This window comes from Panulirus ornatus, chromosome 32 (genome assembly GCF_036320965.1).
Source record: "Panulirus ornatus isolate Po-2019 chromosome 32, ASM3632096v1, whole genome shotgun sequence".
In the NCBI taxonomy this organism is placed as follows: domain Eukaryota; kingdom Metazoa; phylum Arthropoda; class Malacostraca; order Decapoda; family Palinuridae; genus Panulirus; species Panulirus ornatus.
The window spans coordinates 17105563-17120562 of record NC_092255.1 but is presented as its reverse complement, the minus strand read 5'-3'; the positions used below and the strand labels follow the sequence as shown (position 1 = coordinate 17120562).

General features: G+C 41.3%; 1 protein-coding gene across 4 annotated transcripts in view; it reads right to left on the bottom strand.

Moving 5' to 3' along the window:
• The window catches only part of Girdin (protein girdin), a 571686-nt gene that overhangs the window by 164212 nt on the left and 392474 nt on the right, over window positions 1-15000 (bottom strand). Inside the window, exon 1 of one of the 4 annotated variants that reach the window (XM_071681030.1) lies at window positions 8698-9109. The exons of the other annotated variants lie outside the window; for them this stretch is intronic. Within the exon in view, the coding sequence (XP_071537131.1) occupies window positions 8698-8760 (63 nt within the window). The 5' untranslated portion in view covers window positions 8761-9109. Of the gene's footprint in view, window positions 1-8697; window positions 9110-15000 lie in introns of those variants that run through there. 4 annotated transcript variants of the gene reach the window in all.

Below are 15000 nucleotides of genomic sequence, written 5' to 3'. Positions count from 1 at the left end.
CTGCGCGTCAGGGACGACGGCGGAACACGTCCTGCGCGTCAGGGACGACGGTAGAACACGCCCTATGCGTCAGGGACGACGGTAGAACACGTCCTGCGCGAGGGGGAGGGGGGATGGAGCGCCGCTGGATTGCAGCGGGGGACGAAGGCACGCCAGTGCACGGTCTGGGTTCTTGTAAGGCGAGACCCTCATCAAACACACGACGCCTTCTACCCCTTCCTCCCTCCCCACACCTCACCGCCACAACCACAAGAATCTCCACCCCACCTCAGCAACACTACCTACCTCATGCAACTCGCCATCGTCGCACACCTCCCAGCCTTCAACTACGTCCAAGTCTCCTCCACCTTGCGCTGCACTTATATATCTACACTCCACCCCAACCTCCGTACCCCTTGTCTTCATACTAGCCTACGTCGACGCAACAACGCATTCAAACACTGTCAAGGGCCTGTGCTGTTTGGCCCACGCTGTAGCAGCCTCGGGCTGGAAATTAATCAACGAAACATACCAATAAGGTTGTCACCAACAAACCAATGCAGCATGCCTCAAAATGCCGTCGGGTCGACTCCATGACACAAGCACTTCTCGCCAACCTAACATCCACCTCCTTCTAGATAACTGTATGTGCCAATTTCACCTTCCCTTCCTGATCCATGTCTTCTCCCGTCAAGACTTTTGCCTATTTTCTATTTCATAATCCCCCCTTCCACCCATCACCAACCCACCACTCTAATCCCATCCCTATTTCTTGAACCATCACCCACACGTAGAATCTTCCCCATTTACATTTACTCTCCTACATTTACATAATTCCTCTCCCACTCCACGTCATCATCTCCTTAAACATACTTCACAAACCCCCCCCTTTAAACCTTCATCCACTCTTACCACCATAAACTCAACACACACGTCATCCAGCACAGCAAACGTGCAAACATTGTACCCAGCAATATCTTGACCAATAAAGCAAATCCTTACGAATTTCTGACCCTCAATAAAATGTCCGCATGCACCTCGAGACAGACACCTTTGTGTGTGTGTATATATATATATATATATATATATATATATATATATATATATATATATATATATATATATATATGGATAGATATATATGGCTATGGATAGAGTTGTGCGCAGGAGGATGGATGTGCTGGAAATGAGATGTTTGAGGACAATGTGTGGTGTGAGGTGGTTTGATCGAGTAAGTAACGTAAGGGTAAGAGAGATGTGTGGAAATAAAAAGAGCGTGGTTGAGAGAGCAGAAGAGGGTGTTTTGAAATGGTTTGGGCACATGGAGAGAATGAGTGAGGAAAGATTGACCAAGAGGATATATGTGTCGGAGGTGGAGGGAACGAGGAGAAGAGGGAGACCAAATTGGAGGTGGAAAGATGGAGTGAAAAGGATTTTGTGTGATCGGGGCCTGAACATGCAGGAGGGTGAAAGGAGGGCAAGAAATAGAGTGAATTGGAGCGATGTGGTATACAGGGGTTGACGTGCTGTCAGTGGATTGAATCAAGGCATGTGAAGCGTCCGGGGTAAACCATGGAAAGCTGTGTAGGTATGTATATTTGCGTGTGTGGACGTGTGTATGTACATGTGTATGGGGGGGGGGGTTGGGCCATTTCTTTCGTCTGTTTCCTTGCGCTACCTCGCAAACGCGGGAGACAGCGACAAAGTATAAAAAAAAAAAAATATATATATATATATATATATATATATATATACATATATATATATATTGGAAAGGATCACAATTTTGCGCGTGATCAAGATATTCCTATGAGTCCACGGGGGAAAATGAAACACGAAAAGTTCCCAAGTGCACTTTCGTGTAATAATCACATCATCAGGGGAGACACAAGAGAGAAATATAACAGTCAGTTGATATACATCGAAGAGACGAAGCTAGGACGCCATTTGGTAAACATGTGATTGTGGACTCATAGGAATATCTTGATCACGCGCAAAATTGTGATCCTTTCCAATATATATATATATATATATATATATATATATATATATATATATATATATATATATATATATATATATATATATATATATATATATCATACCCCGAGGCAGTATGTTCCCGGCGACCTGTCTCCATAAGGAAGGTCATGACACACGAGACGAGGTCAGTCCGACATATCACGTCGCCGTCAAAGTGGAGAGGCAGGCTGTGCTGAGGGAAGGAGGGAGGGAGGGTCGGTGGTCACACAGGCGAGCGTCTGAGGCCGTCAAGAGCCCACCACGGCCACAGTAACGGTGCTCGGACGACGAAGTGGAGGGACGTGGAAGGAGTGTCACAGGCGACCACACGACACAGACGCGCCCCAGTACCCCCCTATTGGGTAAATCTGCCCTCACTCCTCACTTAACTATCGCATTCAGCCTCCACATCACAAGTGAATTTACGCACCAAGCTACCTCGAGATAATAACAATTCTACTGACCAATATATATATATATATATATATATATATATATATATATATATATATATATGTATATATATATATATATATATATATATTCCTTGGAATATTTCTAGGTGCGTCCACACAGCTCCATGAACATGTCTCCAAATAAACACTGTCACTATCACTTTCACAATCTCGGTGTTGAACAATACATGAGACCAACGCACAGGATGGAACCGCAGGCTGGGAAGGCGCCAAAGCACACACACACACACACCTTCAAGGTCGGAGGCAAGTGGTTGACGGCGTTAGGTTATCCTTCGTGTCACGGTGGTATGGCATGGGAGGGAGCGAGGCTACGGTACCAGACCACCAGTCATCAGTCATCCAAGATACCTCTTCCCCACCTCCCATTCCTTTCTTTACCTCCTTCCGAACCCACACACCCTCCCATGGGATAAAGAGATTCTCCACACCTGTCACCAACCCTTCGAAAACTACTTAATGACCTCACTAATCAAGCTACTGTACAAAGAACCCCTTTTTTTTAACGTCTATGAAAGCACAATAAAAAACAAAAGTGTACGATATTCTGAGGCAGGGCGATGGAATTTGTGATACGAAGCCACTTCAACAGAAATTTGAGCGCTGGGGCAACTGGTACACAACCCAGTGAGGCAACGTAGGTGTGGTGCAAGTTGGTATCCACGAACAGGGCACCCTACCTGACAGCCAGCGTTCCCCCTTGCCCTGCTTATTGGACGAGCCCCGGCCTTGGGGCTGCGACCGTGGCAGCGTTGTCATTATTCTATTACAAGGAATGACCCACTGCCTCGGGCGTGTAGCCTAGCGCCCTCTCTCTCTCTCTCTCTCTCTCTCTCTCTCTCCCCGCATCACTCTCACACCTGTTACCGAAGCCTCGCCCTCACAACGGCGGGCAGCGCAAAACGTATCGCAAACCATTACGTTGAATTCACATGAGGGAATTCTTTACGGAACACTACACAGATATTGTTATCAGTGGTACACAGCCATTCCCAAATATAATAAACTGAAGTCCGATGAAAATTACTTTGGGAGCGCTATCGCTGGGTCACAGCTGGTACACACTACATTATCGCACACGATACAGGGAAGTCCATCACTGGATTTACTTTCGCAGCTCTGCAATAAATGATGCTACACCTGGTTTACAGCCGGTGTTCATAACCTGCGCACATACCGCATTGGATAAACTGAAACACAATGGGTTTACTGGAAGAATGCTAAACACACTATTACTGATGGTTCAAAGCCTCCTGTTCGGTCCCTACCTTAAGCCCTGTCACCTGATCATATATAGAAAAAAAAAAAACGTTTTATAAGCGTCTTCATTTCTTGTTTATATGGTCTTAAAAGATGCTACGTCCTTACATATCATTTACAGGGAAAATGACACCAATTTACGTGATGCAGACGTTCCCGTCCACAACCAACGCGTCATTTGCCCTGAATGTGACCAAGAGGCCAGAAAGGACCACAGTCGGGGTGGGCTTCGGGTACGGCTGGGGCGCCCGTCATGGCCGAGCCTCCGGCAAGGTCGCCCATCACCGCTCTGGCTCCTTCCTGGCGAGAGCTAACTGCACACTCGCCCACGCTACCTCCAAACATGTCCTATGACTTTCACCCTCTCCAACGATTACCACCAGCCTTATCTGCTCACAACCTAACTCAGAATTTGCCCTGTACTGCGAAACATCAGCTGAATTTATAATCCACTCGTCCATATCTGATCTACACATTAAACCTAGTCTGAAATGCTGATTACATCAATGCAGTAACATCTCTTCGCGTACTGTCACATAGCAATAAAACAGTAATTCATACAACACTCAACCAATAAAGGATAAATAATAAGGCAAGTAAAACCTAAACAGGTCAGCCTAACCTTTCCCCATATCAACTTATCAGTATCGATAAATATCAAGGGATTCGTTGCTCAAAGATGTACTCCACTTGCAGTGGTCTCTTAAAAGAGCTAATGTTAGGTTCGGCAAAGCTAGGATTTCTTGGATTGGCAGTGTGCAGCTGTTTAAACCTCAGACAAACATGAAGGTAAAAGCAACGTAAGAAACCTTAGTGATCGCTGCAAGAGGGAGAAACGTTTACTATCTACAACGAATTCAATGAAGCACTCAACACTGGCGAGTGAAAATGGCTATTATCAAAATGATCAATTACCTGTACCTTTTTTTTCCCGACGTTCACTACTGCATTATCCCTCTCCTCGGTCCTAAAATCTATCACCTTCATTAACTAGTAAAGCTTTGAAAATCAAGGTAGTGTTGGTTTACTATTAAACTGAGATTTAAAAGTAAATATGACGAAGAAATTAAATGAAACCAAACCTAGCCTCGCTTAAGCTTAACCGGACCAAAACTTAGCCTATGTATTCTATAATGAATCAAACTAACCTAGCTAATGCTAAACAAAACGAAATAGCTAATCCTAAACTGAAAAAAAGCTGATGTTGAAATGAACATAGATACAGAAATTACATATGCACAAGAACTTCTATTGTAATTCAGGGGGAAAAAAAAAAACTACATGTGATGACTGAAAGTCGACGGGAAATAGGCTGTGCAAAGCATCATTTGCATTAACGATCCTAAAGCAGAGCACCCAACAAAAGTTTCTAGGTGTCTATACATAACACAATTTATTCTCTAACATTTCTGACACTCTGTATACAGTACGGAGGTTAATGAGCTACTCATTCACAGCACGATTTTCCGACGACATGATCAATGACATATCAAATTAATCCAATGATTAACCTCACTGAAACATTCATCATTATCCCACTACTTCAAAATACGTTTCGATGAACCGGTCAATTGAGGGGCTGATATGGAAAACTAACACACAAGCAAATCAAGCCTAAATTCAACTTATTTCATATCAAACAAAAAAAAATTCTGTAATTGCCACATCGTAAACCATGAGATAAAAACTATACATCCCTGAGACTCCTTAAAGGACAGATAATGGACTACGTCCATGGACGTTTGAAGGAGAAAAACCACTGTAACCGAACACCTTCTGATGTCATTCCAATAAATCCAGAAATAAAGTGAAGCAAGGACTATAAATAGTTACCCTTGAGTTGTGGTTCGGATATATATATATATATATATATATATATATATATATATATATATATATATATATATATATATATATCTTTCTTTCATACTATTCGCCATTTCCCGCGTTAGCAAGGTAGCGTTAAGAACAGAGGACTGGGCCTCTGAGGGAATATCCTCACCTGGCCTCATTCTCTGTTCCTTCTTTTGGAAAATTAAAAAAAAAAAAAAAATGGCGTCCTAGCTTCGTCTCTTCGATGTGTATCAACTGACTGTTATATTCCTCTCTTGTATCTCCCCTGATGATGTGATTATTACACGAAAGTGCACTTGGGAACTTTTCGTGTTTCATTTTCCCCGTGAACTCATAGGAATATATATATATATATATATATATATATATATATATATATATATATATATATATATATATATATATATATTCCTATGAGTCCACGGGGGCTCATAGGAATATCTTGATCACGCGCAAAATTGTGATCCTTTCCAATATATATATATATATATATATATATATATATATATATATATATATATATATATATATATATATCTCATACAAACCTCCAACAGCCAGGATCGAACCCGGGACCCCTGTGCGCGTTCATATGCACTTTATTCGTATATATATATATATATATATATATATATATATATATATATATATATATATATATATATATGACTAGATCAATAATCCCAGTGCTTCCTCCCATAACAAGACGAATCTAACAACCCAGAACTGTTCTGTAACTGCGTAATACGGATAATAAACATCACCATTCCATGATTTTTATCTTACATTTACGAGTGACGCAGCAATACAAATCATACAATAACTAAACCAGTAAATACACAACAAAAGCTCCTCCCTCTTGATCTTGAAAAAAAAAAAAAAAATGGAAGCTAATAATTATTATTCAGCAACTACCCTTACGCTAACTTTAATATTCAGTCGACTTCCCTGCACATCTAAATTGTTGTAATTATATATGAATTACCTATACTTACGTTCAAAGAGAACTCTTAATTTTCACTAGATAATTTGATGAAGTCCAAAGGGCGTCGTACAAGTTTTTTTTAAATGATGCTCCAGAGCCATATATATATATATATATATATATATATATATATATATATATATATATATATATATATATATATATATATATATATGCTTTATAATATCTGACTTATTATATGACTTCTTACTCATTCTCTTCAATCAGTAACACCTTTTCCATCACAATCTACAACACGCAGAGTAAACATCCTTCACGTGTTAAATACACACACTTCGATCGCAATTATGTGCCTCATTTTCTTTACTCGCTTCCTTATTTCGTATGTATTGGCTTAACGATCTTTTGATGTCTATCTAATCAATTCTACCACGATACAGCAATACTTGAACTAACTTAAACCTTGCGTATGCGTCCGTGTGCGTCAAAACATTCATGAGAATATGAATTTCAGCATTGTCTTCAACTACCCATATTGTCTTCAACTAGGATGGATTGGTGGGGATTGCTTACCAGTTATCCTTCTACACAACTAGGATGGATTTGGTGGGGATTACCTGCCAGTTATTCTTCTACAACTAGGATGGATTTGGTGGGGATTACCTGCCAGTTATTCTTCTATAACTAGGATGGATTGGTGGGGATCACCTGCCAGTTATTCTTCTATAATTAGGATGGATTTGGTGGGGATTACCTGGCATTCATTCTTCTATAACTAAGATGGATCGGTAGGGATTACCTGCCAGTTATTCTTTTATAACTAGGATGGATTGGTGGGGTAATATCACCTGCCAGTTATTCATCTATAACTAAGATGGATCGGTGGGGATTACCTGCCAGTTATTCGCCTATGACTAAGATGGATTGGTGGGGATTACCTGCCAGTTATTCGCCTATAACTAGAATGGATTGATGGGGATTGCCTCCCAGTTATGCTTCTATAACTAGGATGGATTGGTGAGGATTGCTTGCCAGTTATTCTTCTATAACTAGGATGGATTGGTGGGGATTACCTGCCAGTTATTCTTCTATAACTAGGATGGATTGGTGGGGATTACCTGCCAGTTATTCTTCTATAACTAGGATGGATTGATGGGGATTGCCTCCCAGTTATGCTTCTATAACTAGGATGGATTTGGGGATTGCCTCCCAGTTATTCTTCTATAACTAGGATGGATTGGTGGGGATTACCTGCCAGTTATGCTTCTATAACTAGAATGGGCTGGGGGATTATGCCTCCAAGTTACGTTATGTCAAGTCCGACTAGCATTTTCGGGTTTCAAGGTACTTTATATAATTACGTTATCAATCAGTATAACACAAGCAGAAAATTATTTGGGGACATTTTATTCGAATCTATCAAATAAGGCGAGTCACACAGCCGAACGAAGAGATTAATATATTTTGCAAAGGAACACGAGAAACCATGAAAACCTCATACACCACCAATCACGCCCTACAAAATGCACCGCCAACACGGCGAGGGATGGAAACATACATACGACACAGCTATCCTCAAGCAAGGGGCGAAATACAACGCTGGCGTAATTTTGCTATAATATTTCGGTTACTGGGCGAGTTAAGGTGAGGCTTTGATAAACTCTTTTCATATTGCACATAGTATATTACTTAAATTTTACATTACCCCCACATTTCCCCCTGATATAACCATTTTCACCTTATTCAATATAGTTCATTCAATATAACGTTATAATCTTAATAAGCAGGTAGTTTTGTGATCATATAATGCAATGCATAATTGATCTAAAGCATAAGTAGCCATTTCCGAAGCCTAGTTACCTCATACGGAGCTAATACTGATAAAGTATAACAATTTACTCTCAGTTATTTGGACGATTATATCTTAATGAACAATTTTTTAAATAAAGCGACAGATAGCAATATATCCGGGAAAATATGTGGTTAATCAAGGCAGGTAATGCAGCTGCAATAGAGTCAACAGAACTAATGAAAAACCTTACCTAACCTTCCTACCAGCAAAAGTGCATCGTAATTTTAATCCCTCTCTTAAATCACAACGTAAATATTGTGTTTGCTGCCCTAAGGAAACTTTTATAAAAGTCGAAGAGTTTAGCTTACCTTCTGGTTGAGACTTGGATTATCCCTATCCTCCCCACCACAACACCAAACACTTTCTTCCATGTCCTTCAACACGTCTTCTTCAGGAAGCTCTCCACTATTCACTGCCTCGTATTTTCTAAATCTCCGAAAGAATCATTTTCTATTGCAAACTTTTGCGAACATCGATGTCCAAACTGAGTAGAAAGTATCCCATAAGGGATTATATTTTCATCACTTAGCAACCACTGATTGAGTTTATCGTATTTCTACATACACACACTCACTTACTGAAACTCTTATTATAAACTATTTGTCAAACTCTTCAAAAGATACGGAAAAACGTATATAAAGAGTTCAGAATAACCTATTTTTTCTCAAAAACACATTTGAAAGTCCAATTTTTTCTGAATATACGTATTTAAAAACTAAAAACTATTTGTCAAACTCTTCAAAAGTTATGGAAAAACGTTTACAAAGAGTCGAGAATAACCTATTTTTTCTCAAAAACACATTTGAAAGTCCAATTTTTTCTGAATATACGTATTTAAAAACTAAAAACTATTTGTCAAACTCTTCAAAAGTTATGGAAAAACGTTTACAAAGAGTCGAGAATAACCTACTTTTTCTCAAAAACACATTTGAAAGTCCAATTTTGTCTGAACATACGTATTTAAAAACTAACGGCAGATCAAATTTGACGTCTGCGCCCAACGCGTGCCCAGAGGTAACTAGGCCTCCTAGGCGATGTCCGTTATAACCCCCTCACCCCCACCCCCCCAACAAGTGACGAACTCAAACAACTCAACGAGCGATTCAAACCACCGGTGCGGAGGGGAGGGAGATTTCGCTTCTCCACTCCATAACGAACCCTGTTTCCATCTATCCACAAATGCATTGTTATAATGTCTTTCATGTGGTACATAATATTGAAATACAGTACGGGGCCTGAACATGCAGGAGGGTGAAAGGAGGGCAAGAAATAGAGTGAATTGGAGTCATGTGGTATACAGGGGTTGACGTGCTGTCAGTGGATTGAAGCAAGGCATGTGAAGCGTCTGGGGTAAACCATGGAAAGCTGTGTAGGTATGTATATTTGCGTGTGTGGACGTGTGTATGTACATGTGTATGGGGGGGGGGGGGGTTGGGCCATTTCTTTCGTCTGTTTCCTTGCGCTACCTCGCAAACGCGGGAGACAGCGACAAAGTATAAAAAAAAAAAAAAAAAAAAAATATATATATATATATATATATATATATATATATATATATATATATATATATATATATATATATATATGCAGGTATGTATATTTGCGTGTGTGGACGTGTATGTATATACATGTGTATGGGGGTGGGTTGGGCCATTTCTTTCGTCTGTTTCCTTGCGCTACCTCGCAAATGCGGGAGACAGCGACAAAGCAAAAAAAAAAAAAAAAAAAAATATATATATATATATATATATATATATATATATATATATATATATATATATATATATATATATATATACCCACACTGACGCATTCACCAGAACCGTGGCTGAAGGAATTATATTTTACGAATGTTCTTCCCCTTCATATATAGCGAAATATAAGGCCAGCAGAAACGAGAGGAGAGCCGGGGGACGAAGGCAAAGCTGATATCTTATTGGTTAATATCATTTCAAGGGTGTTAAAACCCTATCAACTGCCAGGAAACATAAGAGGCTCTTGTGGATTTGAATACATCTTTATTCTTCATTTTTCCTTCAAGTCTTTAATATGCGATTTGATTATGTATGAATACAGAGTGTAGTTTCCAGGGTTGAGAATTACGCACGGTGAGATGCAATGAGGAAGAGATGTATGATGAAGGGGGGACGGGGTTGTCATTTCATGTGTGGCGAGGTGGCGACGGAAATGAATAAAGGCAGCAAGTATGAATTATGTACATGAGTATATATGTATATGTCTGTGTATGTATATATATATATATATATATATATGTATATGTTGAAATGTATAGGTATGCATATGTGCGTGTGTGGACATGTATGTATATATGTATATGTGTGTGAGTTGGTCCATTCTTTCGTCTGTTTCCTTGCGCTACCTCGCTGACGACGCGGGAGACAGCGACAAAGTATAATGATTATAAATATATATATATATATATATATATATATATATATATATATATATATATATATATATATATATGCCGTAGGGAGTTCAACCTTGTCAGCCAACCAGCCAGTGGTAAGAAAGAGAGCGAGTGTGTTTTAAGTCGTCGTACCTCAAGGGTCGTCGTACGTAAACGTTTTTCTAACAGCTCAGGTCAAAGGTTAAGCCATCGTACGTACCCTAAGGGTCGTTGTACTCAAATGCGCCAAGGACGGCCGTGCTTGTGGCATACGACCATTCCTCGAGAGAGAGAGAGAGAGAGAGAGAGAGAGAGAGAGAGAGAGAGAGAGAGAGAGAGAGAGAGAGAGAGAGAGAGAGAGAAATGGACCGAAATAAGCTTTTAGCTCGTTCTGGACGGCCGATTTCATTACGTAAATGCACATATCGGCTCTATCGATACACCTCGCTGGTATCGGAGGCAAACGCTCGCACGCAAGCACGTCGTAATAAGACGTGAGTACAATGCAAGAGGAGGAGGAGCCCCCCACCACCACCAATTGGCCCACGCTAGGCAAGGACGTCCTGCGTCTTGTTCACCCCACAACCCAAGCGCCAGAACCCATAAACACATCCTACCCTCGTTTAAAGCTAAATAATGCCCTACCTTCCACTACTGTATTTTGACAGCTTCTTTCCCTATATCTACTACCCTATTCCCCAACCAATATATTTACCCACATCCGACCTGAATCTATTTTCTTTTTTTTTTAGTTTAATCTAAATACATTATCTCTTTTCCTATCCTGTGGTGCCATTTTAAGTACTTCATTCATGTGACCATTAATTAATGCCCTTCACCCATTTAAAAACTTCAATCATATCTGCTCTAGTCCTCCCTCTCTCCTCCTCATATGTGAGTTTAGTAAATTCAGTCTTTTTAAAAACCTTTCTTCATAAGTGAGGTTTCTAATTCCAGGGATCCTATTTTTTGTTTTTGTCATTCGCCTTTGTACTCTCTCTCTCTCTCTCTCTCTCTCTCTCTCTCTCTCTCTCTCTCTCTCTCTCTCTCTCTACAATCTACATCAACTGCACCAGTATGTGGCCCAAAAACGGCACCGCATCATCCAAATGTGGACCCCACCAACGCAAGATAAAGTTGCAATAATAATACACCAGGAGTTTTATTGCTAACAGTCCTATTCATTAATAAGTCCAAAACATCCTATTAACCTTATTACACACTTTAATACATTGTTTGCCTCGGCTTACGTTCCTTGTTCACCAGTATCCCTAAATCCCCTTCGCATTCCGTTGTACCAATAGTAATGATATTGTCCAATTTGTAATCACTATTCCCACACTTAAGTGTTGTGCATTTAATCGACGTTGAATTCCATTTTTTATGTACCAGCCCATTCTGATAGACTGTTCAAGTCCCCCCTTCCGCAAATTCACTGAATTTTCCCTCTTGAGTCAATTATTGCCCCCTATTTTTGTTTCCCCATTCCCGTGTGACACTTTTTTTTTTCCCCCACTGCATACTGACTCGTGTGTAATACTCTGCCTGATGTGAATATAAAGTATCGTTCAGTACCTGAGCACGCACAGTAGAGTTAACACTCACTGGGTGCTGGGAAATGGGTGCATAGTCCCTTCCCTTGGTTTCCCCCCTTCCACAACTTTTCCCCCATCGTAACCTTACCAACGTACCTTTCCCACAGTAGCTTACCCAAACGTCTCACCTTTTTGCAGTCTTCCCCAACTCCTTTCCTCTTGTACCACAGCAACCTCCCACAACCTATTCCACAGCAACTTCCTACAAACCTGTCCCACAGCAACTTCCCACAACCTCTCCCAAAGTAACGTCCCTCAACCTCTCCCACAGGAACCTCCCACAACCTCTCCCACAACCTCTCCCACAGCAGCCTCCACAACCTCTCCCACAGTAACGTCCCACAACCTCTCCCAAAGTAACTTCCCACAAACCTGTCCCAGAGCAACTTCCCACAACCTCTCAAACAACCTTTCCCACAGTAACCTCCCACAACCTCTCCCACAGCAACCTCCCACAACCTCTCCTACAGCAACCTCCCACAACCTCTCCCACAGCAGCCTCCCACAACCTCTCCCACAACCTTCCCCACAGTAACCTCGCACAACCTCTCCCAAAGTAACGTCCCTCAACCTCTCCCACAATAACCTTCCATAACCTTTCCCACAGCAACCTCCCACAACCTCTCCTACAGCAACCTCCCACAACCTCTCCCACAGCAACCTCCCACAACCTCTCCCACAGCAACTTCCCACAACCTCTTCATCCTCCCCAACCCCGCTACTTTTCAGTACTAACCTACATAGCTGCTGACTGCAGTCACCACGACCACCAACACCGTACCTGTAACGAGAAAGAGAGACAATGTACAATGATACAGCTGGCAATAGAATCACACTCCAAAATCCCGAATCACACAAAGAGTCCGGAATCACACTTAAAAATCCGGAATCACACACAAAAAAACCGGAATCACACTCAAAAATCCGGAATCACATACAAAAAGTCCGGAATCACGCTAAAAAAATCCGGAATCGCACTTAAAAAAACGGAATCGTACTAAGAAAATCCGGAATCACACTCAAAAATCCGGAATCACTCAAAAATCCGGAATCACACTAAAAAAAAACCGGAATCACACTAAAAAATCCGGAATCATCCTCAAAAATCCGGAATCACACTCAAAAATCCGGAATCGCACTCAAAAATCCGAAATCATACTAAAACAAATATTCGGAATCACACTAAAAAAAAAGAAATCCTGAATGAAAAAAATCCGGATTCACAGTTGATCATCCGGCATAACATACGTTCTTCTGACACATCCACATTCAACAACCACACTTCGTGGATCCTACCGTGTACAAATCCTTCACAAAACACGCAACAACAGATCGAACCTCACACAAATTTTACTTTGAAGCTTTTATCACAAACACAAAACAGATGCATGCAATAGCACACGCCCCACGCGGCGAATATTTCAAAAAACACACAAAATCATTTGGTAAACACGCTTACCAAATCCTAGCTTCGTCTCTTCGATGTATATCAACTGATTGTTATATTTCTTTCTTGTGTCTCCCCTGATGAGGATGTGATTATTACACGAAAGTGCACTTGGGAACTTTTCGTGTTTCATTTTCCCCGTGGACTCATAAGAAAATATATATATATATATATATATATATATATATATATATATATATATATATATATATATATATATATATATTTCTTTCTTTTCTTTCAAAGTATTCGCCATTTCCCGCGTTAGCAAGGTAGCGTTAAGAACAGAGGACTGGGCCTCTGAGGGAATATCCTCACCTGGCCCCCTTCTCTGTTCCTTCTCTTTATTGACTGGAGAGACTATTATCTTTTTCCTAAAAAGTAGAAAAAAAAAAACATGTATTTCCGGGAGGCTGGACCAATAACAGTGGAATAACGTTCATCAAGAGATGACAAGTTCACATAGTCCGAGAACACCAACCATTGAGCCATCGTCTGAGGCTGGTGGCAGGTCCTCTCTCTCTCTCTCTCTCTCTCTCTCTCTCTCTCTCTCTCAGTGTGTGTGTCTGTGTGTGTGTGTGTGTGTGTGTGTGTGTGTGTGTGTGTGTGTGTGTGTGTGTGTAGCTACACAGCGGCTCACGGAGGACGAGATAATATTCGCCTCGCTGTGTTCCCCCATCCATCTCGCCTGGCGGGGGAAGCCAACAGCAAGCTTGAGTACACGCTCTACGATCCCACGGCGCAGATAAGCTTGAAGGGAAGGAGGAGGAGGGATGGGTTAGGTACCGAACGCTCGTCTTATATATAAAGTCCAGTCCACCTCCCCCCCCAAGCGGCCCACTCTCTCACTCTCCCACACCCACCCACACTAGCTGCCCACACAAGCCCTTCACGGAGACAGACCATCCCGTCCTCAAGCTTCCAGACATAAAATGCTCCGCCTCCGTGCATTTTCTACGAGGTCTCCAGCAGCCGCCGCCACCCCAGAGGCCGTGGTGTGGCCATAGCCCAGGGGCGCCGCCCATCCCGCCCCAACACACCATCACTAACAAGGGCACAAGATATTGAGGGACACCTTCGCCGAAGGAAAATGCCAGCATGTAGTGGCACAAACACACACACACACACACACACACACACACACACACACACACACAAA